The sequence below is a fragment of the Sceloporus occidentalis genome, unplaced genomic scaffold (assembly GCF_023333645.1).
Source record: "Sceloporus occidentalis isolate IW3139 unplaced genomic scaffold, rSceOcc1.0.p SCAF_489, whole genome shotgun sequence".
Lineage (NCBI taxonomy): Eukaryota > Metazoa > Chordata > Lepidosauria > Squamata > Phrynosomatidae > Sceloporus > Sceloporus occidentalis.
Genome location: NW_028317469.1, coordinates 158,752 through 184,617, shown reverse-complemented (window position 1 = coordinate 184,617; position 25,866 = coordinate 158,752). Strand labels below are relative to the sequence as shown.

The following is a 25,866-nucleotide window of genomic DNA, read 5'->3' as shown; positions in this document are numbered from 1 at the left end:
GTGTTCCATTAATATAATAATTAATAATATTAATAAGCAATAAATATGGCTGATGTATAATGTACGAAGGGAAACCTGGCACTCATGGTTACAAACTATCTAGCAGCACACACGGCATCCACACAAAGGGTTCGATGTCAAAATAAAACATTGGGGTGAAATAAGAAAAAAATATTAAACTTTAGCTAAGAGCCCCCCAAAAAGGCAAAGGGCATTGTGCATTAGTGCCTTATGGGAAGAGGATGTAATCCACACCGTAAAAGCAGTGGAACTGCAAGTATAACACAGGAGAAGCCTTCAAGTAGCGGGCAATCTCTTTAAATCAGGACGATGGCCCTCTCCGGAGCGGGGTCACCACATGTGCACAGAACCCCCCGCTAACAGAGTCAGGCGTGCGAGATTCCACTGCAATTGTGACTTTTTGGTCTGCGGTGACGGCCCCTCGGACTGGATAGAAATAGAGTTATTTAAATATATCCTTTCTGATAAATTAAACAAAGCGTCAGCATCAAGATACTAATGGTGAATAGCAAAAGAGAGAGAGAGAGGGATCGATCTGCTAACTCGTGCATCAGTCACGTTAGCGCACCGCTGGACGCTGTAACATTTATGTTTTCCCACCACCTGCCCCATTCCGCGGGGTAACCGCTACATTCCAGATAAGAAGTGGGCACACCGTGTTATGTTACATAGAGCTGGAGGCCGTGAACTCACACGCCTGGATTTAGACGCCGTGTTCTGGGCACGGGAGAGGGAAGCTGGATTTAGAATTCGCGCACAGAGCTGCTAATCTACCCCACAATAGCAGACAGAGGATCCTGCGGCGTCAGCGACGCACGGATTAATAGTTAGCAGCCGCGGTGACAACATCTCCCGCGGGTGAAAGGGTCAGCGCTATGATAGCGGTAATAACGTATTTACCAACACCGTGCGGGGGGCAGACATGTCACACGCGGGACGCTCCATGGGTCTCATACAACACGTTAAATAAAATGCAACAAAGCCAACATCCTTTCATGCCCCACACTCTGCAGGGGGCATATATATATATAAATATATAGATATATATATAAAGCAGCGCTCAGCAAAGTCGGGATTAATAATCAATAATTCTGTGTACACAGAAAATTGGTGTTTACATTAAAACGTCTCAGATAAATGCATATTATGACATACGCTATATTATAGCGCTACACGCTTTGGTTTAAGCTGTGTCGGTGTTAGAACGTGTATCTCAGTGCAGATACTTTACAATAATTCCTTTTTTTCATAAAAATTCAGGTTCATATTATAGCAGAAAACATCAGGAGGATCTGACGAGTTGTGATGTCATAATTAGAAAAACATGGCGCTTTTTCCACTATTATCTTAAAATGTGTATCTGACGAATTACGTTAAAAAAACTAGAAAACCCATTCATGTGCCAATAGAATTGGTGATAAAATGTCTATTTTTAAGTTTGAGTTAAGCCGGTACTCAAGCTATATTTCGACACCTTTAGATTTTTTTGGACGTCATCGTTAATAACCTGACATTTTAGACGGGGTGTGGATTCAGACTATTGCAAGTTACAGCAAAACTCCAGTAACACTGACCCACGATAATCCCACACCCATACATACACCCCGCACACGCACTATACGTGATAATCACACGCTACAGACACGCATGCAAGCTGGCCTTTCTACGAAACGTATTCACTAAGCTGTGAATATGTTTCGCGCGTCATTTAAATCACCAGCTCGATGCCCGTGTGATAATATATCATGACGCGTATCGCTTGCCTCGTGTGTCGCAATGTTTAACGTCCTAAATCAGCGATGACTTTTTATCGTCTTCTGTTTTGATGCTGCTTTCGAGGACCGCCTCACTAATGCGTGCACCCCTATCTTAGATTACATACAGTATCCCGTGTGCTCTCCTTCTACATATGTTGAATCTGGGTTTTTTAATAAATATTTGGTTATACAGTATATATATATATATATATATATGTAAGGCCAATTATAATCGGTTTTTGGTCGCAGGCATTCGAACGTCTGGAAGCGTTACTTGATAGAGTGGACACGGGGTTAAAACTTATCTGTGATCTACGATCTCAAATGTTTAGATCCATAAGAACCCAACAAGATATTCCTGCCGCTGGCCCGATCAGACATCAGACGGGGGCATTTTAAGGAATAATACGACTTCTCTCAAATTATTCTTCCCAGCCATGAGCCCGAGCCCATCCTGCCGGTTACATCTCCTCCAAGCACTTTGGTGGTCTTTTGAATTTATTAAGAGTCCTTCATTCTTTTCTCACCATTCCAGCTTTGATGTTTTTTTAGAAACTGCTTTTTTCCTCAGAAATTCAAATTTTTCATACAGATTTTAAGGCCAATTTACCTTGTTTAGCATTTATCTTGTCACGCTGAACAGTGAATTTCCCCCCAGAATCTGACTCTAGCTTTTTACTTTCATGTATGTGCAGGTCTACATTTTTGTGTGACTTGTACTGTCATGAATTTTGACACAGGTTATGTTTTTCTGGCTCAGTCCATGGTCACGCAAAAACAATAAACATCATAAGATGTATCCATTCAATGAGCGTGCAATACATATATATATATATATATGAGTAAAGTAGAGGGCCTGGAACCGCTATAAGAAAGTGGCATTATGGTTTAAGGATGTAGTTTTAATATTTTTGGGTTTTTAATCTGTTTTTCGTTTTGAAATGTGCCGGTTCCTCACATTCCATATTTCAAATAGCTGCCGGTAACTCATAAGCTCAGGGGAGAGATGTGACTTTATGGTCTAGAGGCAAGTACAGCCAAGAGCCCCCTTAATTTATACCCACATACCCCGACCACACACGTTGTGTTACATGACCCGGTGTTTACGGGCACTCTGGTGTGAGTCTGCGCGAGTTACGTGTCATTGTAAAATACCCCACATTGACACAAGGTTTTCCATCGGGGGATTTTTTCCATAGATAGGGTGACTCCTACAAACTAACCCCCATGAAATGCTTTGTGTCAGAAGGGGTAATAGTTCACCGGTGTAATAGTTGGCGTGTAATGAGATTATAGACTGAAAATTCAGGGTCTTTAATTAGAACTTTTAATATTTTTAACACTGAACTCACCGCGCACAGACGGACACGCGGTATTACGAGGCTGAGGCGGGACGGTGGACATGCTTATAGGATGTTAGATGACGGGAGAACATGGTTGGTCATATAATTTTGTAAATCAAGCTGCGGATCCTCAAGGTCTAGACTAAGGAAAGACGAGACCATATTCTGACACCTATACGGAAGAATAATAAATATGAGAGAACCACAGAATATGGAGCAGAATGGAGACGAAAACGCAGAGAGTAAAGAAAGGGACAGTGTGGGAAAATGAAGCAAAATCATGATAATGGAAAAGAAAATATCAACAGAATAAGGAAACTATTCCGTATCTCGCTTACTTTTTCATTTTTTCTTTCTTTGCTTCCGGGTTAAGGCACTCGATAGCACGACCGCTTCGGAACAGTTCCGATACCTGGAAATACGAAGTCAGCAAATAGTAGGAGTTACTGGCGTATACAGAAGCAGAGTACAGAGCGTGGGGGCATTACGTTAGGGAAAGGAATCAGCGCATTTCTGTTTGGTTCATTATAAGCATTATACTCTTTATTTTTCATTATAGAAGCGCAGCGGGCTGACACCAGAAATCTGTATTAAGCACAAAGGTGGAATACGTCTGACTACTGCAAAATCTGGAAACAAATGGCGGTGACAGACACGTCATCCTGAAGCCGCTTCGTAGATCTCATAGCAACCTCGTCGTGGAATCCTCACTTACATCGGTCCATTTATCTTCTCTTTGCCCTGTTTGCTTTTAGCGAAATATTTTTTTTGTACTAATACTTTTTCCATACTTATTCCTCACTGGCGTGTCCTGCCACTAATTGCATGAACATGTCGTACCGTTGTCTCAACAAACGTGAAATATTTATTTTTTTGTTCCTTTTTTATTTTCTTTGTGTGGTTAACTCTTTGTTGCTGCCGGTCGCTTCCTGATTGAATGTATAATACATTTTTAACCCCTGATGGAGCTCTATGTTGTGATATATCCCTGACATGAAAGTAAATGGGTTAATAGTAATCATTTCGGTGTGACTGGGGCAGTGAGCAAGCTGTCATCCTCAAGTATCCTGTAATACCAGGAATAGTTCCTAGTTATGCTTATATTAATAATTAACATTGATTCATCAGCTGCAGCCTGAGAGCAAATGCCCTGCTATATGACAAATGCCTTTATCTGTTTAACCCCGAGTTTTAACTCCCATGATTATGCTGCCAACCCAAAAAAGCTGTTAAATTAGAGAAAAGGCAAACATTCTCTTCTCAGGATATCACAAGTTATGTTGGAATCAGAGTGTAACCATTTTTGGCTGAAATTTGTCTTTTCAAAGTCAACCAGACCCGTGGGTAGCGAAGCTGTTCTTGGTGATTCCATAAGCGATTGACCGTATGTTCACACTGTGTCTCCACGGATACTTTTATCTTTAAAAATCCATTATGCAACATAAAATGTTTTCTTAGGCGCACATTAATATTGGCTGCTTCTTTAGACGTGGTGCTGAACAGACGTGGACGTAGATTACGAATGCCTCCACAAAAGGCGCAGTACCGATAAATAAACCAACAAAGCTTCTACAAACCTAGTGACCAAGAAGGTCCTGCGAGAAGCGAGTGCGGGACGCTTTACTGAAACCCTTCTCCAAAGTTTTTTATTGCGCGGAGATATTACGCACAGAGTTGAAAGTAATTCCTGATCCCTGCAGAGACCTCTTTCTCACCTCCATTCCTCGCCTGATGATATTGGCTGGTAAACCAGCCATGGCTGCCACCCTGGCTGCTTGGCTTGCTTCCGACACCCCGTCTTTCATCTGATAGAAAAACACCAGCTCTTCTCCATCCAGGCACCACTCCAGGGTCTACAGGCCACAGAGCCCCCATGAGTAACGGATCACATTCATACAACTTATCTCCGCTAACACTTCAAGGAATTACCTCTGGGTGGGATTTTAACAAACACATTCTCTTTAATGCATTCTACCCCAGCGGGTCCATGTGATGCACTAAACACACAATACACGGGCCTGCAATGTCTCGTCCTATTAGCTAATGGGTCATCATACACGTATAGCCTGCAGTGTACACGGCCAAGACTGTCTGCATCATAAATAAGTGATACTCATTGCTTATGTGTAGACAGGTGACTGGCCTTGTCGTATCTACACATAACTACACAGTGATCCATTTAAATTAATAATTTTCCTAATAAATAAATAAATATCTGATAATTATGGTAAAGCCTATTGTAACGCAATAATAATCCCACACCAGTACAACGGTCATTCTAAGAGTATGTTTTTGGTGGGTATATAGGTGTTCCCACGCTTTGCATCTTTATAGAGTTCTGTATCCTTAGTGTAGGTATACAGATAGAATTGGAATGCTATGTTGTGCATCCAGCTCCATGGTGGGATCATCAGTGATACATTGTATTTATACAGTCCCTCTCTATAACACCCACACAATGTCCAGCCAGCTCTGGGAGGGATCCTCAGTGATACATTGTATTTATACAGCTCACTCTCACACACTGTATGTTGTATACCTACCTCTGGGAAATGATCTCACCTGATAATGTAAGAGAGGGTCATCTGGGAGTATTCTGAGCTGTATTAAGCTGTGGAAGTTTGTAGACAAGAAAATGTGAGGACATTGAGACCCCTGATTTATCCAGTGTCTGATAACAGCAGCTAAGAGAGACAGGCCATCTACCTATAAACGAGAGAAAATAATATATACAGCGCTGAACATTGCCGGTACTGTAGATAGACGCAGGAAGATGGGACTATTCACTGAATGCAAGTGCACATGGGTTAAAAATTACAGCAATTTGAAAATATTACAGTAAAATAAAAAAAGAGTAAATTGTGGACCAACCCCTGTCCCCCTCTTTCCTACCCTATGAACTTTGGTGGATAATATGATAAACCCTCTTACTTTCCCCAATAGCCCACGTCCAGTGAAACGGGGGAGTTACAGTAACGTTACACCTGAATGCATGGCGTCCATCTGCGCCTCCTACCTCCCTTATCCTTTTCATAAATTTTTATGTTTCAAGCAAAGACAACCGGCTCACATGACCTTGCCAGCAATTTGCAAAGTCTAAGGTTGTGAGTTCTCGGATCTACTCGCCAACAACTCATATCTTAACATTAACCCTTAACTCCACTTACCAGTCGTGAGTCAACCCAAGAAAGAGCTATACATCTGTCTCTTCCCCTGCAGGGAAGCTACAGGCAGCTGGGGAGATGACAGCCTTTTCTTCGAGGTGGCCCATTGCCAGTAGTCTGTAGTACAGGGTGTGAATTGTAACATTGTAATTGTAAATTAATATTCTCACCGTATTGGTTCCTTTGCCAAATTCATCGATTAAAACCAGTGACTTCTCAGTTGCATTATTCACAGCTCTTGCCACCTGGATGAAAAAATAAGTAGATAGAACATGTTACTAACCATATTTTCCCTAAATCCATGCAGCAGCCCCAGTGTTGCCACTTTCTAGGGCAGAAAAAAAGCACCATCCGTAAGAATCCCCTTCTACTCTCTTGTCTCTGCCTTTCTCTAAAGGCACAGTAAGGATGTATGGAGCCAAGTGGGTCTTTTCACCAGGAAGTTCAGTGGTAAGTCAAGGTGTAAATCATCTCTTTCTGTGTGTTAGCCCAGTGGCGACCCTCCGTTATCGCACTGTTGTTTGCTGTTACCCCCCCCCCTAAAGGGGTATTTATTTCTACCCAGAGGTGATCTCCCTCATTTTTTACAAATTATACCAAGTGAAGTCTCCGTCCGCCCTCCCTTGTTTTGTTTTGTTCTTGGGGTGGCAGGGGGTCTCTCGGGGTCTGGCTTCAGTGCAGGAGTTGGCCATCTGAGGTATGGCAAGTGGGGTGGTGCTAGCTGGAAGTCAGGACTCCTCATGGGATGTGCAGGGAGGACGCCGATATGTGTCTTAACATCGTTTATGCCTGCGTCAGCATTCCCGGGGGAATCTCGTCCTGGTAAGCTAGGATGTTCATTTGTTATGATGTCATGATTTTATTAGCTGGGGCTAATTGCGGGTTATGAAAATATGTTAACATATTTGAAGTTTACTTTTATGTATGTCGCAGGTGTTTAATAAAATCTGTGACCGTTTTAAAATTCAGCAGGTCTTTTGTCTTTATTGAGTGATTGATGATCAGCCAAGCCCATCTCATGTGAGTGCTGTCGACTTAAAATTTTATGAGATACGGGCGAAGGCATGCAAGGTCAATGTAAACATGCATGTCGTGGCCTGTAAGTTGAACAATTAAAATGCCCCTGTTACATTAAAGTATATAAAAAATAATTACATTGAAAATTAAATACGGGTCCCCATGACCCCCCATTAACTAAGAGAGGTGATGATTGCCCCTCTTCCTCCACACTTGTGCAGTGGTGTGTGGGGGTAATTAAATAACCCTGGTGGGGTATCTGGCTCTTGAAAATTTTCTTTCTTACCTGGTTCAAATCAATCATGAAGGTGGAAAGACCAAGTGATACAGACTCGCGGGTTTGGATCCGTGTGAAGATCCCATCGATGGGGCCGATCTCTGCATCTGCGGCAGGGATGTAGCTTCCAATCATAGACATGAAGACAATAAGACCAACCTGTATTTGGGATAAACAGTAAGATATTTTTTAACACTAATTAGTAATGTCACCTGACCATCTGGTGGCCAATAAAGGCTTCTATTGTATTCTGCTGACGTCTAATTAAGATTTTCTTAAGTAAAGTAAGATATAGGCAGGAGGGCAAGGTGATATCAGGAGGTAAAAGACAAAGAGGAAAACACAAAAATAGAGTGGGGAGTACAGAGGGAAATGAGAATTGTGAATGGTAAATAACTAAACGAGAGTTTGGGTTGGGAGACAAAAGGAAATAAGTTAAACAATTAAAGTGGGACATAGGATGAAGATGATGGCAAATTGCACAAAGTAATAAGACTTGCTTCTTTTTTCCTCTAATGTGTCTCTACGCTATCCCAGCTCCCTGTTTTCTAACACTTACCTGCTTCAGATATACGCTCTTTCCACACGAGTTGGGTCCTGTTAGTATTTTTATTCTTTTTTCTTTCTCTTCACTCTGAGTAGAATTTGGGACAAATGTTCCAGAGCAGAACACCATTAGTGGGTGTCTGTGGGAGAAGCAGAATACGCATAGCTTTTAATACGAGTGGCACCTCTATTCCTGACACAGATATAGAAACTGGCATCTCCAGGAGTAAAAGAGAGTGAGCGGTGTAACTGGGGGATCTGGGGCTGGACCAGTAAGTGACAGAGCTTGTTTTACTTAGTTACCAGGATGAAGAAGATTTTTCCTGTGTTGTTCCTCACCTCCCATCCTTGATGCGGATGGTGTTTGTTGCAGTGTAACGAGGGCGTACATATCCATTTTCCCGGGCAGTGACTGCCCACGCAAGGAGGGCATCCAGTTGCCCAACGTACTCAGTCACATCATATAGCACAGCTGACCTCTCCAGTATCAAAGTCTGCAGCTGATGCATGATCATAGTCTCGTGATCTGCGTGGGAAAAATTGTGTCTTTCAATACAGTTTCCATTATTTCTGCTTTTACTCCTTGCTTGCTTACTCAGTGAGTGCTCACTCTCTCTCTCTCAGCGTCAGAGTTTCGCTGCAGACATTCTTCCAGCTCCAAGGAGTTCCTATCCTGCAGCCCTCACCAGAAATCTGTAGCTCCAGCTTGGCATCTACTTTATGCTATCAAGTTTTTCTTAAAACCTGAATTTGAAGATGAACTCTCTGCAGACATGTTAACACGGGGTTCCTTTTAAGTTACGTTTTCTGCAGCAGCTCCTCCATAAGCCCAACACTAAATTCATCAGAATCCCCGGCCCTGAGAAGTTCTGACAAGTTCAGCAGAAAATACTGTATAGAGTTAAATTTAATGTCAATACTCGAGTTGGACTGAGCGTACTCATCATAGTGAATAGACCACCATGCCTTTGTGTCCTCTAGGATTGTCAGGAAACATGTTAATTCCACAACTCATAACGTTCCACGTCTCCAGTTCTCTGCAGAATATTCTCCACTCACCGATCCCCGGCTCCAACTTTCCCCACAAATCATTGATCTGCCTCAGTCCATCACTAACCTCTGATATCACAGTGAAGATCTCCCAGTAATGAATCCAGCTCTCTGGTTCGGGCGCTTCTGTAGTGGAGTCTGTCCTCTGATAGGAACTGATTCACACAAACATAAGGTAACGACATACTGGTAAGTCACGTGAAGAAAAAATACTAATTATCAGTCTTGACTCCCCACACACAATTGAGTCCCTTTATGGCATCATTTAGAAAACAATATGATTATCACATAAAGCCCGTTTTTAAAAAGTAGCGTGTTCGTAGTTAAAGCGGTAGATAAATGGAGCAGTCTCCCACCAGAAGTGGTTCAGATTAATACAGGGAGGGAATTTAGTCTTGCATGGGATAGGCGTATGGCTCCTGAATCTAAGACAAGACCAACGACTGATCTTAACAGGAAGCAAACTCTGTTTCTTTGTTTGGATCCTTACCATGAATTCCAGGCCTGCAATCTCAAAGTCGCTCTTGTTCTGCATGAATGGGAGACGTGGGATGGACAGAAGGAATCCAATCTAACGAAGAAGATCAAACGCTTGCCTTTTATATACAGTATATCCTTCTATAGATTATCCATCAATGTAGTACTCACATTAACCCCTAGGTGTCAGTATACGACTGCTAGTAAAGAACCATTTACCCCTTTTACTCAGTTTATTGGGTACCGATTATGCTTTATTAAACAGGTTCCTAAGGGAAAGGTTTTAAGTCTCGCTGAGCTCTAATTACAATTATTTAATATAACTTTCATCCACTCATTGACAGCCCCTGGTTATAGAGTAAACGCTCTTAAATTTGGATGAACTTGCAAATTAAAATATAATTTACCGCAACTTTGGTAAAACTCAGATTATCAGCAATGCAACAGTTTTATGATGAATATATTCTAGAAAAAAAGAGACCTGTCTCCACTACTGACTGCGAGTGTTCACACAAAAATGTACTTTGCTTAGAACTTCTCATACGCAAAAAAATCCCATAGGATGTACAGTGCTGTAAAAAAAAAGTATTTCCCCTTCCTGATATATTTGATAATTTTGCTTAATTGTCACATTTAAGTGTTTTGGATCATCCAACTAATTTTAATTCAAGACAAAGCCAATGTGAGCAAACACAAAATGCATGTCATTTATTAAAAGTAAAGAGTTCATCCAAACCTATATCTCCCAAGTGAAAAAGTTATTGCCCCCTAAACCTAATTACTGCTTCTGCCACTCTTGGCAGCAACAACCGCAATCAAACCTTTACAATAACTGCCAGGGAGTCTTTTACATCACTCTGGGGGGATTCTGGCCACGCTTCTTGGCAGAATCCTTTTAATTCAACCACATTGAGCATTTTGAACATGAACCTCAACAGCATCTCAATCAGATTCAAGTCAGGACTTTGACTCAACCTCCAAAACCTTCATTATGTTTCTTTTGAGCCATTCAGAGGTGGACTTGTTTGTGTGCTTTGGATCATTGTCAACCGCGCATGAGCTTTAGGTCACAAACTAGTGGCCAGACATTCTCCTTCAGGATTTTCTAGTAGAGAACAGAATTCATTGGTAGATAATAGCTCTCACCTTCTTTCACTGGAGTCACACGGCCTTAGACAAGGCTTTGTAACCCTTTCCAGACTGAAATACTTTGTTTCTCATCTGCTCCTGAATGTCTTTAGTGCTGCCTTATGAGACCCTTTCGTAGACTTCACTTTGCGAGACTATTTAATTTATTAAATTGATGTTTCGATTCAACATGGCCATCAGTAATCACGCCTGGTGTCTAGTGTCTAGTGAAATTTTATTTAATATCTAAGGGAGCAATTACTTTTTCACATAGGGCCATTTTGTGTTTTCTCAGGTTATCTTTATCTAATATTAAACTTATTTGGATGGCCCGAAACACTTAAGTAAAAACCGAAGAAATCGGGAAGGGGCAAATACTTTTTCACAGCAGTGTATATATAATTAATATGCAGTTAATTGTAGAAATGCTTGCTTCTTCGGTGAGATTTTTCAGCCTTTCTCACCAGAGGAATGTAGATTATACAGCAGGATGGGATGTTGCTGTCCAAGGTGTCCAGCTCTTTTCGGGCAACCTCGGTGAGAAAATCTGACAGTCCCTGCAGCCGACGTTTCTCTGTACGAAAGAAAACAGACTTACAAATGAGTGCATCAAACGTGAGTAAACTATCATAACTCACAGAGAACGACATTGGAATTCATATGATTTCACCCGCGACCTTAACTGAGTGTAAGGTGTATTAAAGAATCAGGGGTATTGTGTAACTCACTTTCATCCACAGCAGGATCCACAAAGGGTTTAATACAGAACCGCTTCTCCGCCAGGCTTTCCTCAAAATCCACCTACCGGCAATCCAGGAAATATGCAGAAAAAAGAAAGCAGTGGAGATGGAAGTAAAGTGGATGGCAAAGTGGCAGGATAGAAAAATAATCAGAAATTTTAATCAGGAAAACATGCCCCGTGTGCGTAAGCACACACATCTCGCTTCTGATATCAGGACCCTTTCTCTGCCTTTTTGGCTATGTGGAATAAGAGAACACAGCCCTCAGGTGAAGGGTTAGAGAGACCCTGGGCAGTGTGTAGGTAAATAATCTGCTTGCTTTGAGTATGTTAATTATAACAAGAGAAAATATAAAACAGCAACAATCCAGTCTTCCGCTGATTACACCTCTGTACAGAACAAACCTTCTAGAAAATGAGTGTGTGGAGTCTTGGTGGGAAACGATAGCCAGTGGCGGATCTACCGGGGTCGCAGGGGTCGCGACTGCGACCGGGCCCCGGCGGCAGGGGGGCCCAAGCCAAGGGGCCGCCCGAAATCTTTTTTAAGTTTTTTTTTTTTTTTTTTAAATAAGGCAGGGGCGTCCAACATGCGGCCCGCGGGCCAAATGCGGCCCGCGAGACCTCGAGGTGCGGCCCGCGTAAGATCGGCAGCCAGGGCAACCGATCTTACACGAGCCGCACCTCAAGCCCTGCTACTTACTTGTGGGAGGGTCTTCTGGACAGCACAGAGGAAGCGGAGTTCACGTGACTTCCTACTTCCTCTGTGCTTTAGCAGAGAAGGCAGAGGGAGGCCGCGCCCCCTGCTGAAGTCTGTGAGCGGCATCGAAGGGAGATGCAGTGCAGGTAAGGGGGTGGGGAGGGTGTTTGAATGAGTGTGTGTGATTGAGGGAATTAATCTGTGAATTAACGATTATATGAATAAATGAGTGTGTGTGTGTGTGTGTGATAGCATGGATGTGTAAGTGCTGGAACCTAGGCATGATGGGACTGTGATTGCTGTTAGCAATCACACTCCTATCATGCCAAGTCAGCCAGTACATGCTGAAACCTGGCTAGCTGCCCCCCTTGTGTATTGATGCTGCCAGCAGTATGGGGTCTGCACATCACTTACAACCATCCTGTACCAGCGTGTGTTGGCTGACTTGGCATGATAGGAGTGTGATTGCTAATAGCAATCAGAGTCCCATCATGCCTAGGTTCCAGCATTTACTGGATGGATGTGTAAGTGCTGGAACCTAGGCATGATGGGACTGTGACTACTGTTGGCAATCACACTCCTATCATGCCAAGTCAGCCAGTACATGCTGAAACCTAGCTAGCTGCCCCCCTTGTGTATTGATGCTGCCAGCAGTATGGGGTCTGCACATCACTTACAGCCATCCTGTACCAGCGTGTATTGGCTGACTTGGCATGATAGGAGTGTGATTGCTAATAGCAATCAGAGTCCCATCATGCCTAGGTTCCAGCATTTACTGGATGGATGTGTAAGTGCTGGAACCTAGGCATGATGGGACTGTGACTACTGTTGGCAATCACACTCCTATCATGCCAAGTCAGCCAGTACATGCTGAAACCTAGCTAGCTGCCCCCCTTGTGTATTGATGCTGCCAGCAGTATGGGGTCTGCACATCACTTACAGCCATCCTGTACCAGCGTGTATTGGCTGACTTGGCATGATAGGAGTGTGATTGCTAATAGCAATCAGAGTCCCATCATGCCTAGGTTCCAGCATTTACTGGATGGATGTGTAAGTGCTGGAACCTAGGCATGATGGGACTGTGACTACTGTTGGCAATCACACTCCTATCATGCCAAGTCAGCCAGTACATGCTGAAACCTAGCTAGCTGCCCCCCTTGTGTATTGATGCTGCCAGCAGTATGGGGTCTGCACATCACTTACAGCCATCCTGTACCAGCGTGTATTGGCTGACTTGGCATGATAGGAGTGTGATTGCTAATAGCAATCAGAGTCCCATCATGCCTAGGTTCCAGCATTTACTGGATGGATGTGTAAGTGCTGGAACCTAGGCATGATGGGACTGTGACTACTGTTGGCAATCACACTCCTATCATGCCAAGTCAGCCAGTACATGCTGAAACCTAGCTAGCTGCCCCCCTTGTGTAGTGATGCTGCCAGCAGTATGGGGTCTGCACATCACTTACAGCCACCCTGTACCAGCATTTACTGGCTGACTTGGCATGATAGGAGTGTGATTGCTAACAGCAATCACAGCGAGCACAGTCCCATCATGCCTAGGTACCAGCATTTACTGGTTGCCTGGGTATGATAGGAGTGTGATTGCTGTTAGCAATCACACTCCTATCATGCCAAGTCATATTGCTAATTTTGTCCAATTGTGTGTTACCTACTTTTATTAAACATGTGAGTTTTTATTATTATTTTTAAAGGTGGGGGTCATTTTCGGTTTTGGTTAAGTGAACCCTGAATGTTTTGGTCCAGAATTTTCATTTTAGTTCATCCCTAGAATAAATCTAGGGAATCCTGAATTTGTAGTCGCAAAACTTTCAAGGCCCAGAAATCAGTGAGAGGAAGAGTAAAGGTTTTGTGTCATTTTACTTTATTTTAATCTGCATATTTTATTAAAGGCCATATTTTTTGTCACAGTGAAAAATGAGTGCGGCCTGCGCACGTATACAATTCTGATGAAGTGGCCCACTGCAGAAAAAACTTGGACACCCCTGGATTATGCCCTTTGTACATGCGCCCCTTTTTCTTTGATATTTTTACAGATATGATTCAATATGTAAATTGAATTTGTTGAATTAGTTGAAAAATAATTGTTGGGTAAAAATCATGTTTTTTTTGGGGGGTGAGGGGGGGGTGAGGGGGTGGGGGGGGCCCTTAACAGATTCTCGCACCCGGGCCCTGAGGCGTCTAGTTACGCCCCTGACGATAGCCCTAACAGAAAATAGATAGGTCGATAGAAGGTCATACCTTAAATATTTTTCAATGTGTGTAGGAGAGGTTGATTGGGAGTATTATTTCAGCAAAAAAGTTGTACATTTCCAAACACCACCGGGATGCCAATGTTGTCACTTACTGTAGGCAAAGGCCTCAGCAATATAATTTTATAAGGCTGAGCCGTCCAACATGTTTAATGATTGTGTCACTTCATATGTTGGAGGAACAGACCTCTCTTAAAACAGCAAAGCATGAGAAGCTTAATACAAAACCCAAATAAATCATTAGCTCAGCGCAATACTGTCCTCAGCCTTAATCATGTATATGGTTTTACTTTGTCTTTGTATTTATCGCAATATAGTGGAATTGAGCTGTGAAGTAATAATAATAATAGCAGTAATAATAAAAATAATAATAGAGGAGTACAGACCACTTTGCTGATTATGCTGGCAATATAGCGGAGGTCGTTGCTGAAGGCTGATGACGTGCGAGAGAAAAGACAGACGGTCTGAGGCAGGGACCGGCAGGTGTCTCCGATACACACAGCGTTGTACACTGTCTGAAAAGAGAGGGATGAGAAAAACGTACAGGGAATTATCATTAAGAAAAAGCCGCAAGGCAGACAGAAAACAATAGAAAATAGGTTGGCAATCTGTGGCTATCTAGCTTTTGAAGGACTACAAGTCCCAAGATCCCTAGGAGAGGTAGCTGGAGAGCTGGTGACCTGCAGAACATCTGACATTAGGTCTGTGAGAGTCAACAATACCTTGTAGAGAGCCTGCCAGTCAGACACCTTGGTATTAGAGAGCGTCATGCGCTTTAATATCAGCTGAAACAGAACAGAGAGTATGAGAGTCAAATCAAACAGTAGGCACTGAAGATAAATATGGCATATCAAACTGAAAGAGATAGAAAGGGGTAATACAGTGACATAAAACCCAGAACTATCTGTTTAATTGAGCCATTAGCGTTAGCGTTACCATTTCTATTGTTGCTATAAAAGTGCTGGGCCACCTAAGGCATAAACACGTGTCCAGGTACAGAGTTTAAAGACAGGCAATATCTTTTTTACTCACACACTGGTTATCTTTCTGTAAGCAGATGGGTAAATTAAGCGTGTGAAAACCACACAAAACACACAGTTTATATCATGTTTTTAAAATATACAATATAAATGATACAAGGAGAAGAGGCTCGTTCTTAAACAGCCTTCTTATATCAGTACAAGCAGGCACTAGATACAATGAAACTATCTGGGGATAATATTTCACATGCTCCTCGTGGTTCATACTAAGAGACATTCCACCCCCGAAAACTAAGCTGGCAACGGCATTAACTGACGGGAACTGAGTAATGGTCGCATTGGTAAAAAATAAACTGCTTGGGGATGATTGAAAAGGTAAAGAAAGAATGTGTTGACAAAGCCCAAACTTACAGGGATGTTCTTTATGCTCTTCAGACAGCTCTGGAGGTTCTGCGCAATTTCCAGATTACGAGGGATCATGAAAAACTCAATGACGTCCAGGCGAGACTTCAGCATGGCCAGGTCCCGGGTGGGCTGCATCATCCACAGTCTGTAAACGTGTGACATGTGTGACGAGAATAGGATACTTTAATGCACATGTTAAAAACATACGGCTTGCATACAGGTATATTAGGAACACCAATTAAATAACTAGTTCCACTTTTGGAGGCAATCTCATTTACAGTGTGATTTAGCTGACTTCTAACCTCTAAAGATTAAGATCCCTCATTCAATAATCTAACAAAATATCAAAATGACCCACAAGGAATGACAAAATATCACTTAAAAATGATACAAAACACAACATATATTAAAGCACAAACATGCCGCAATGCAGTGGTCTATAATATGTATCACTGGGTCTATTTGCTAAGAAGTTGGGCGGTCAGTCGAGTGAAGGGTTAAGTCGACTGGCTAGACTCATGCCTTTGCATGCTAACATTTGCCCACCTGAAAACCTCACAGGATTTACCACTGATGCCGACCTTCTAATCACTAAAAAAGTTGGAAAACACGCACCTCATTGTGTTTTCTCCCCACCTGGATCGGCAACGGTTCAGAAGCCCTCACAGAAAACAGACATATTATAACATATTTTTATTGTTCAGCCACGCCAGGCTGCAATACTGCTTTTTCGCATTTTGAGTTTAGGCTTGAAAAACACACTAGGTAAAACAGGAGAAATGTTAGAACAAGAGCCCATATTCTACACTTAGAAGGTCAGAGGTTTAGATGTAATGTAAGGAAATTTCCTTTACTGAGAAGGTGGTAGATAAGTGGGACGGCCTCCCAGCAGAAGTGGTAGAGGTTAACACAGTGAGGGATTCTAAACAAGCATTGGGTAGACATATGGCTCCTGAATCTAAATCCAAACCAAGGACTGATTAAGGTTTGAGTTTTTACAGCAGGAAAAAAGGTGACTAGACGGGGGCCGAATGGGTCTGATCTGTCAACAAATTCTATGTTCCCAAAAAGGATAACGAGAGGAATCCATTTTTTTTTTTAAACTGTCTCTTATATGTTATCGGTAAACTATATTTTTTTTATTAACAAACAGAAAGCCAGGGATAGCAAAACCTCATAATTTAGTTAATAATTGTACGGCTAATAATGTAAAAGTTAAGCAAAATAAACAATGGAAATATCAGGGTGAGGCAGAAGGTGGTATACAGTAGAGCAGTTACCATACAGACTCAGTCCTTCCTTCACACTTGAGGACATTTTATACACTGATGGATGGACCTCACTTTTGAATATCTGCAGGACACTGATAAGAAGAATAAGAAGAATAACACTGCTGAGTATCTGTAATTTTTAGACATTTAGGCTCTAAAAAAATCATTCCACAAGAAGCAAAGTTTCCTTATACACTGTCTTCCAAGACCGAAGAAACCAGAATGGCCAATGTTATAACAGACGTAAATTGTGTTTCTGCAATCTATTGTGAAGATTAAGAGGAACCCCCCTTACCTATACGTGTCGTGATCCATATCCACGATATCAGTCCTGGTGGGACAGAACAAAAATCAACTTTTATTTAAACATTGTGCTTTCTTTTAAACTGTTTTTTTTATTATTATTATTATTATTATTATTATTATGTAACATGGATTGAAATATATCAAAACAATTGTATTACATTTCTAGGAGGGTTGATATAATGAAATATTAGGGTGAAAACCCCTACTTATAAAATACCATGGAAACAGAACGATAAGCCAGTTTCTGTCAGAATGAAGATAACATTGTGGGACAATAAGGTGACTCTGTCCCTCCATAAGCAGGGTGATACAGATATAGGACAGAATGATCTTAAAGAGTTAAAATGAAACGTACAACACATATTTTCTGAGGCTCAGTATAGGGACTCCTACGCTGCTGTCTTCTAGCTGAACACCAATCCTTCTACGATCCAAGAACTTCAACAGCCCTCCCAGCGTACGGATCTGAAAGGAAAGAAAACCAGGATCCTCAAACAATGATATTCCTTATCACTGGACAGTTGGGCAGTATCAAGCAATGACATAATTATAGAAAAACAGTGAAATGTGGAAGAAAACATTTTGAGATAGGCATAAGCCATTCTTGATTAACAGCCCTAGGGAATGCCAAAGAAAGAAAGTTACGAGAGGAGGTAAAATTCTCTCTCTGGACTGAGTGACAATCCTTGGTTATAATATATAATAATAATATAAAAAACATATATAATAATAAAATTATATATATCTCTCTCTCTCTCTCTCTCTCTCTCTCTCTCTCTCTCTCTCTCTCTCTATATATATATATATATATATATATATATAAATCCATATTGAAAATGACAGATAGAACAGATGATGGATAATAGGGAGGTGGATAATTAGGTTGAAACTTCTCACCATGAGCGGACAGTCAAAGGGGATGATGGAGGAGAGGTGCAGGATCTTCTCCGTTTCAGTGAGTTTAGAAGGTAAAGCAGGGAAGTTCCCAGCCAGAATTCTCTGTTTACTGACCTGCAGCCCTAAGACAGAAGTGGGATACAAGCATGTCTCTACCCATCCAATGTATAATATCCATTGTCTAGAAACAGAGTCTTTATGCTCCAGAGCTTTGTGTTTCTTATTCCCATTACAGTGGGGTAGAGCTAGAAGAAAAAGGCATCTGGGTAAAGTGACTCGGAATCATAAGCCAGAAGCTACCGGGCAGTCTGAGCATTTCTGGTCACCAACTTCAAAACACTCGGAAGTCATCCCCTCGTGCAAGAAAAGCTAAGCTAATACTGCATCTGTGTGTAGACTGAGGATATCTCCCCACATTAATTATGAATTATACACGTCCAGCTCAATCGTTTTGTTCCTAAAGCTCCCATATCGGCGACAGACTTAGGACTCATGTGCTTTTGCCCATAGGGATACTATACATCAGAGGGTACTGCGGTTGGTTTCACTTGGAATGCATCCATTGCTGGTGTTTGCATCCTTATCTCATCCTCTATCCTAGTGTATCCTCTGTATGTGTTATCGGATATCCCTGATGTACAATTTCTATCCATAGACAACTTTCTGTGATAAAACACTGTCATACTCCTGTTTTCTGATAAACTGGAAGCCATTTTTTATAATATAAATTTAGGTAAAAAGCAAAGAACTCACTACTGCTTGAAATTAGTTAATCCAAGAGAATTGAGACAACTATATTAAAGATCACAGATTTGAGCGGAGGCACTTATTGGTCTAGAGGTCCCCTTAATTGATAAAGGGGAGAGCCATGTAGAGACATACGGTCATTATATATCTATAGATGTAATACATGTTTAAAGCAAAAAAGTGCTCCTTAGCTTATAATTATTTGTTTTTAATTATATTAAAGATACCCTCTTTCTTTGCTTACCTAGAAGCAGATTACTGCAAAGGTTCAGAGGAATGGAAAAAAATATATTCCTTGATAGTTTCATCTTTTATTTTATGATAACTACATTAAGCCCTATTCTTCCAGGTCCTCCAGCTTGTGTTTTACTGAAGCAGCGGCTGCCCCTTCATGTGTTATAAACTCCGGCATCACTGATCCCCAACGAGTTCAAAATTACGAGCTAATGTTTTCCAGGAGCGAGCAACAGATTCACTCCTGGAGCTCTACATGAATTATATTAGTAACATTGTTTCATTCAATAGCTCTACAGCTGCTGGGGGGAGTAAAGACACTTTATCTCCCTACCAAACACAATTATAATATCTTACCAAAATCCACATTTGGAAATAGAACTATTTCGGGTCCTAACCGTCCATCATTCTGCCCTTCGCCGCCTACAATTGGGGACACATTAAAGAAAAAGAGTGTTAAGGTTACTAGTAGTTATCCTGAAAAATAATAAGGTCTGTATTCCAGGATACTCACGATGCTCAGTGACGCTACAGACCTCTCTGTTAATGTTATTTAGTTAAAGAAATATTGTAACTACAGAGGAATGAGAAAGTCCGGCACTTACTCAAAGTCTGGAAAAAGTCTGACAGGGTCTGATCTTGTTTTGCGCTCGTCACAATACATCTTGGTTTTAGATCAAATACAACTATAAGACAACACAAGCATACGTTAATGTGTCAGGTGGATAAATGAGAATGTTCATCTGATGGTAACGAAGCCAACATAAATAAAAAACGTAAACATTTTTTTTCGTCACAGATTGCCCCGATCCCACACATTACCAGCTGCCTTCCACGGGCTGTTTGCCCACAGCGGTAAAACAATACCCTCAAAAACATATCCTAAAAAGTTAAAAAAAATGAATCCAATAATTAAACCAAAATACTTATTCTTTGCACTGATATTTATACAGTTGTATTCAAACTAAACTAAAACACACAGAAAAAAAAACACTAAAATACGATACTGGGAAGTGCGGTGAACAAAAGTAAAAGAAGGGGTTGTGTAGGCAGCGAAATCTCATAGTTTATGACCGAATGTTAATAAAGTATAAACGAGAATCATTTTATCAGTCTATGATTAGGAGCTCTGCGGACAACACCTCCTCCTACAGAAGCCCATCTCAGGTGCCGCTTATTCTCAGCTTCCACAATGGAGAAAAGCGGGTGATCTGGGGATCGGGTTATATCACCCACTCAAATCAGCTACTTGATCACATGGGCTGTCAAAGAAATCAAATGATCAGATTTCCAGACAAAAAACATAACTGCAACTTGAGACGCGGGACGTAGGAACATTTACGTGGGCCAGGCGTCGCCACAGCGAAAAACATTATCCAAGAACCAAAGGGTGAAACAAGTTATTTAAATTCCGTGCGTAACAAACGTATTAACGGTCAACGAGGGTTACGGTTAAAGGTGTCACAGCGCTTTGGCACATTTTTCTACTACAGGTGCAAAACCAGAGGTTTAGATCCAGAGGTCAAGTTTGATAAGACAAATGGACATAGCTGAATTACGCAAAGAGAAATGGAGTTTAGGGTTGATACCTTTTAAGAGGTCGACATAGATGGAATTTGAAGAAGAATCCCCTGGGCTTAAGTCTATTATATTCATTTAATGCAACAAACAAACATTTATACATAAAGTGTGCCACTTGGTGTGTTTCTGCACCTTTTCATTCACAAATCTGCCAGTCCATACATTAGACATTAGCTCATTATAATCTTAGGCATTTTTCTTATGTTTTTACACCTATATGACCTTTATACATAACCTCTACTCTCTGTCAGCAGGCATTTTTGCGTTTTAAGGGCATATCTCCTACACGGCAAGCAGAAGAAACGCTGACACCAAACATTACCCGTAAGAAGTACAGACAGCTGGGGGACAAACCTCACCTCTCTGAGTAATGCGTAAAACACACCAGACAGGTTCTTATTAAGAATACAGATTGTCGGAAATGTTTTTCATTGGGTTACGGTTAAACAGGAGCAAGAAATGTTCGTAGAATTTAGTCTTAAGTCAAAGCTGCTTTCTTTTTATTTTGGACAACAGGGAGAAAAAGATGTAGGAAGGGACCTTCGAGGTCCAATAAGTCTTTGGCCAATATGGCTACCTCCATTGTCTGCATTAGAATTCAGGAAGCAGATAGTCTGTACAAAGTAAATTAAATGGCGAGTGCAGGATTGGACTGGCCATCGGGTGAAGTAAGTGAATGTGCTGGTGCCCAATGGCACCCCACACATATCTTTATAGGCAACCGGCCCCATACCTCCCAACCGGCCCGTTTTGCCCAGTGCGGATTTTGCCACTCGATCACGCCGAGCTCTACCACTGTTCCGCTTCTCGGGAAAAGAGGGGAAGAGCATTAAAGCTCCCAGGTACAGCAAGCCCGAGCACCACAATGCTTTACTTACTCCCATGTGTTTACTGGGGATATTTACCGTCTTTGGTATTTATATGTGTTATACTCCCCAAACATGCACCGCATGAGAGATCACGGTACATATCAAGGAGGCTCGATTGTTAGTAAGGGCTGCACTTCATCATGAGTCATGTATGCCAAGCTCCAGAACAATAAAAATAGAACTAAAACAATAAGAAGAAAGTTATAATACAACTGAGACTGGAAAAAGGGAAATAAAACAAATGAAGACAAGTATAAACCTCACAGGAAACAGAGTTATAATAAGGAGGGTATTAATTACGTCTGTGTCTCTCACCTCTAGAAAGGAGCCTGAGTTGGTCAGTATCTGCAGTATCCGGCATGAAGCGCACACAGCAGTCCCCCGGGTTATAATATGACACGGCGAGCGTCCCCGCATGCCACATCACGGACATGTAGATCTAGGGGAAACACAGAGAGGCTATGAAACCCCACGTGATGTCCTATTATACAATTAGCAGGTAAATGTGGCAGTGACATCATGCTGACATCAGATGTGATGTCACTTTTTCAAATGAACCTCCACCGGGATATCCTGACAAAAGGACACATTTTCATGGCAACATTATAAGAGATTATAAAAAAAATAATAAAAAGTGATATAAATCTTATTTCTTTTTAAGCACAGAACAATGTACTACTGAAAAAATGCTAGTGTCCTTTCCCCCATTTCTGTCTTCTAAAAAAAATGTACGCTTGTTCTGATCATGTTCATTTGAAAAAAATAATCAATAGAAAGTCATATAAACTGTGTTCATTTTTTTAAGCACAAAACATGTTATTGGTCTTTGCCCCAATTCATGTATTTTTGACCCAATTTTGACTTTCCTGATGCCTCTGCCCAGCCATTATTTCTTGGAACAACAGTAATAATTTAACTGAGGGACAATATCCCGTAATACTTTTTGGGGGTAAAGAGTCTAGATTTTGGTTTGTGTGTTGGAGCATCCCCTCTGGAGTAACCTCCACATCCTGGTCTGGTTCTTCTTCCTCCTGAACACCCTCATCCGACATGCCGATAGTCATCGTTCTACCCATCAGATTCATCGGCAACGACTCGGAGCCTGTTGGGGAAAAAACTTTAGTAATTTGAGAAATACTCTCCATATACACACAATAAATGTATACATTAATAATTACTGCTTGCACTATGTAGAAACAATTGAAAATTACCACTTTGCTGATCACCCATTACATTCATCACGCTCATGTTTGTAAAGAATTATAGAAAGACATTTCAGTCATACAGTGGCACAGTTTGGTGGTACAGTGACAAACAAATCAGGCATGGCCAGCATAATAGTGGACAGTTGGAATGTATGGACTTTTTTTCTGCAAAGCATGGTTCCCACATAATTTATTGTCATACACAGTGCTTCCAAGACATTTTCCCACATTCATGCACTTTACCCAAGAGCTGTGTGTGCACATTCAAAGAAAAGTAAATATGAATATATCATGCAAAACAAATAGCTGTTATAAGATACTTTGTTGTCTACACTGGCAAAGTGAAATAACGTAATACAAATTTAGTTTTATTGATAGTTATGTCTTATGTTGTTATCCCACATACACATGACGACAGGCTTAAATTCCCGCCCGTTTTTAAATACAAAATGGTGTCCCTCTTTCTTTTTTCGTCAAAGCGTTCTTCCCGCTTACACAAGAGCCTCGCTAAACCCCGCCCACTTCGCGCCTTTACAGCCGAGCGCTTGAAGCCTACCTTCTAGCGCTCGGCTGTAAAGGCGCGAAGGGGATGGATAAACCTGTAGTTCTGATAGGCCACATCGGCAGGAGGGGCGGTAACGAATGAGAGTGCGTTCCTAGCCTCCCTCTGGTTTGCGTGTCACGGTCACCTCTTCCGTGCGTAGGAAAAGCAAGCGGTTTTGTTTACTCGTAAATAGAAGCCCGGAAAGCAGGTCTTTGTTTTTCCGTGTATCACATTCAACTGACAACTTAATGTATATTTACAATTATATATAGTTTAACGTTATAAACTTTAATAATTATATGGAAACAATAGGGGGGACTCAAATACTTGGGACACTTCGTTAACCCTACAGCAGCTCCTCATAACGATTCTATTGTAGTGACTAATAGTGACAGCCACATATCAAAGGTATTTTTAGATGAATTGACCTGTGTGCAAGCAGGAGTCCAGGTGCAATGCAACAGGGGGGGAAAGCATCAGTTGGATGTTCAGATTCAGAATCCATTGTACAGAGCTGTGGAGTATGACGGCGCTATATAAATCAATTATTAAATCAGGAGGCGATTGTAAAGTGTGCTTGAACACCCACCTGAAACAAATGTCGCCTCTGCTTATTTAAAATGTTATGAGGTGTGCACAGCCACCATTTCTACAGCTTGCTTTTGAAGTATCTGTTTTGATGATGTCATCTGCCCCCTAAAGGGTATTTATGACATGTGAACTGCATGACACATGGATGGGACTGGTGTTAAGTGGCAGGAGTATGACATCACACGCGGCCGCTTCTGAATAATGAAAGTGGGGCATCAATCGCTCAAATCTACATGCAGAAGCAGTGGGCTGAGCCTCATGGAAGTTGTTGAGTGCAGCAGCTAGCACCAAAGGCCAGCATGACAGAGGGATCTTAAAATATAATATGTTTACACGGTTATTTTATCAGACTTCCGGCCGCATGGCAGGCCGGCCCTCCCCCATCTTCCTTCCTCCGCGTGTGAGGTTAATGAAACCGCGTCTTTTGACCGGTTTTAAACGTGGAGTCAGTTTTCGGCATTGGTGCTTAAAACCGAATTGCACCATGAACTAGGTTATTGTGCTTGAAATTCACGGAAGGGAGTGCTGGGAGTTGTCTTTTGGTCCCCCTAATATATAACCTGGAGTTGAAGTCTTTTATTATATGTTAAAGGTACGTCCAGCCGTCATCCGCACTTCCATCACGTACACGAAAGCCGAGGTCCCTTTAAATTCATCTTCCACGCTCCCCACACACCCCTGGCAGAGGTGAGAGACGGCCATGGTGCGTCAAGGCGGGGGTGACGGCTACTATCAAGATCTAACACCCCTCACACTTGCACCATTTCATCAGCAGGTTAGGTAGCAGCGGAGATCTCTGAAACTGGAGACGCTGTCCGTCTCCAAACCCTTCGGGGCAGAGAGAAGAATGGAAGTTGATTGTTTTTTTTAACGCTATATGATGTTATCTCATGAGATCGTAATCTTATATAAGCAGAAAATAAGATACGATCCTAAAAATCAGTGTCCCGTCTCCGCTAGGCTCATCTCCCTGGACCGGTATACCAGGCAGCCGGGCCGGACATCACGTGTTTACGGAGCTGCTGAATGTCTCAAAGGCTGACCCCTTTCCAATTTTCTCTGGGGTCAAAGAAGGCCGCCGTGTCCCACTTTTTGTCTGTTGAACTCATCACTGGGTGCTAAGATACAATGCAGAGACAGAGGAAGCAAGAGGTAAGGTGAGCGCCCTGCATGGGTGACGAGACATCTGTGCGGATTGCAAGTCTGCGAGAGCCAAAACGTGGAGATTTATGCCTGCGAGAGAGCTGTGCAGATATGGGCTTTACCCACAGTGCAGACGCGGAACCAACCAGAAGGGTGCCAATTTAAATGGGGGGACGGGTATGTGGTATGAGGCACCGAGGAGAGTCATGGTGGTACGGGGGACGGTTACTGGGGCAATGGATTGATGCTAGTCCTCCCCTGTGTGACCCGGCGTGAGACTTCACACCAGCTTCCAGCAGACATGCGATTCACTAGTATTTCACCCGTGCTGGACTCAGGCCCCTGTAAAGCATTTCTAACCACTACTGGCTAGACTGGTCAGAGCTGTTACCCCACTCACTGATGTTTTAGTAATCTCTCCTCTGACGGATCAGCATTCCTTGCTACCACTACTCTGTTATCGCTTAACATTTATATAATGTTTTTAATGAAAGTTAAATAAAATAACTTCATATTTGAATGAACATTAATGAAAGATTTCTCAACATTACCAATGGTTTCTGCTACTGAGAAATAGACCAGGTACCAGATCTTTCCACTTATCATA

The 25,866-nt window shown here is 41.9% G+C and overlaps 1 protein-coding gene across 1 annotated transcript; it reads right to left on the bottom strand.

The window, feature by feature from the left end:
- Nucleotides 1–3,184: 3,184 nt before the first annotated feature.
- Nucleotides 3,185–24,818, bottom strand: LOC149271593 (mutS protein homolog 5-like). The gene is made up of 25 exons (XM_089507295.1): nucleotides 24,713–24,818; nucleotides 22,778–22,878; nucleotides 22,092–22,215; nucleotides 19,932–20,012; nucleotides 19,684–19,749; nucleotides 18,346–18,467; nucleotides 17,804–17,913; nucleotides 17,438–17,473; nucleotides 17,152–17,234; nucleotides 16,487–16,532; nucleotides 15,878–16,016; nucleotides 15,209–15,271; nucleotides 14,873–15,001; nucleotides 11,509–11,581; nucleotides 11,245–11,354; nucleotides 9,666–9,746; nucleotides 9,243–9,330; nucleotides 8,465–8,651; nucleotides 8,139–8,265; nucleotides 7,589–7,738; nucleotides 6,456–6,530; nucleotides 5,684–5,827; nucleotides 4,837–4,974; nucleotides 3,460–3,533; nucleotides 3,185–3,293 (listed from the first exon to the last, which is right to left on the bottom strand). The coding sequence occupies exons 1-25, from the start codon at nucleotides 24,816–24,818 to the stop codon at nucleotides 3,185–3,187; spliced, it is 2,562 nt and encodes an 853-aa protein (XP_089363421.1).
- Between the last annotated feature and the right edge of the window lie 1,048 nt (nucleotides 24,819–25,866).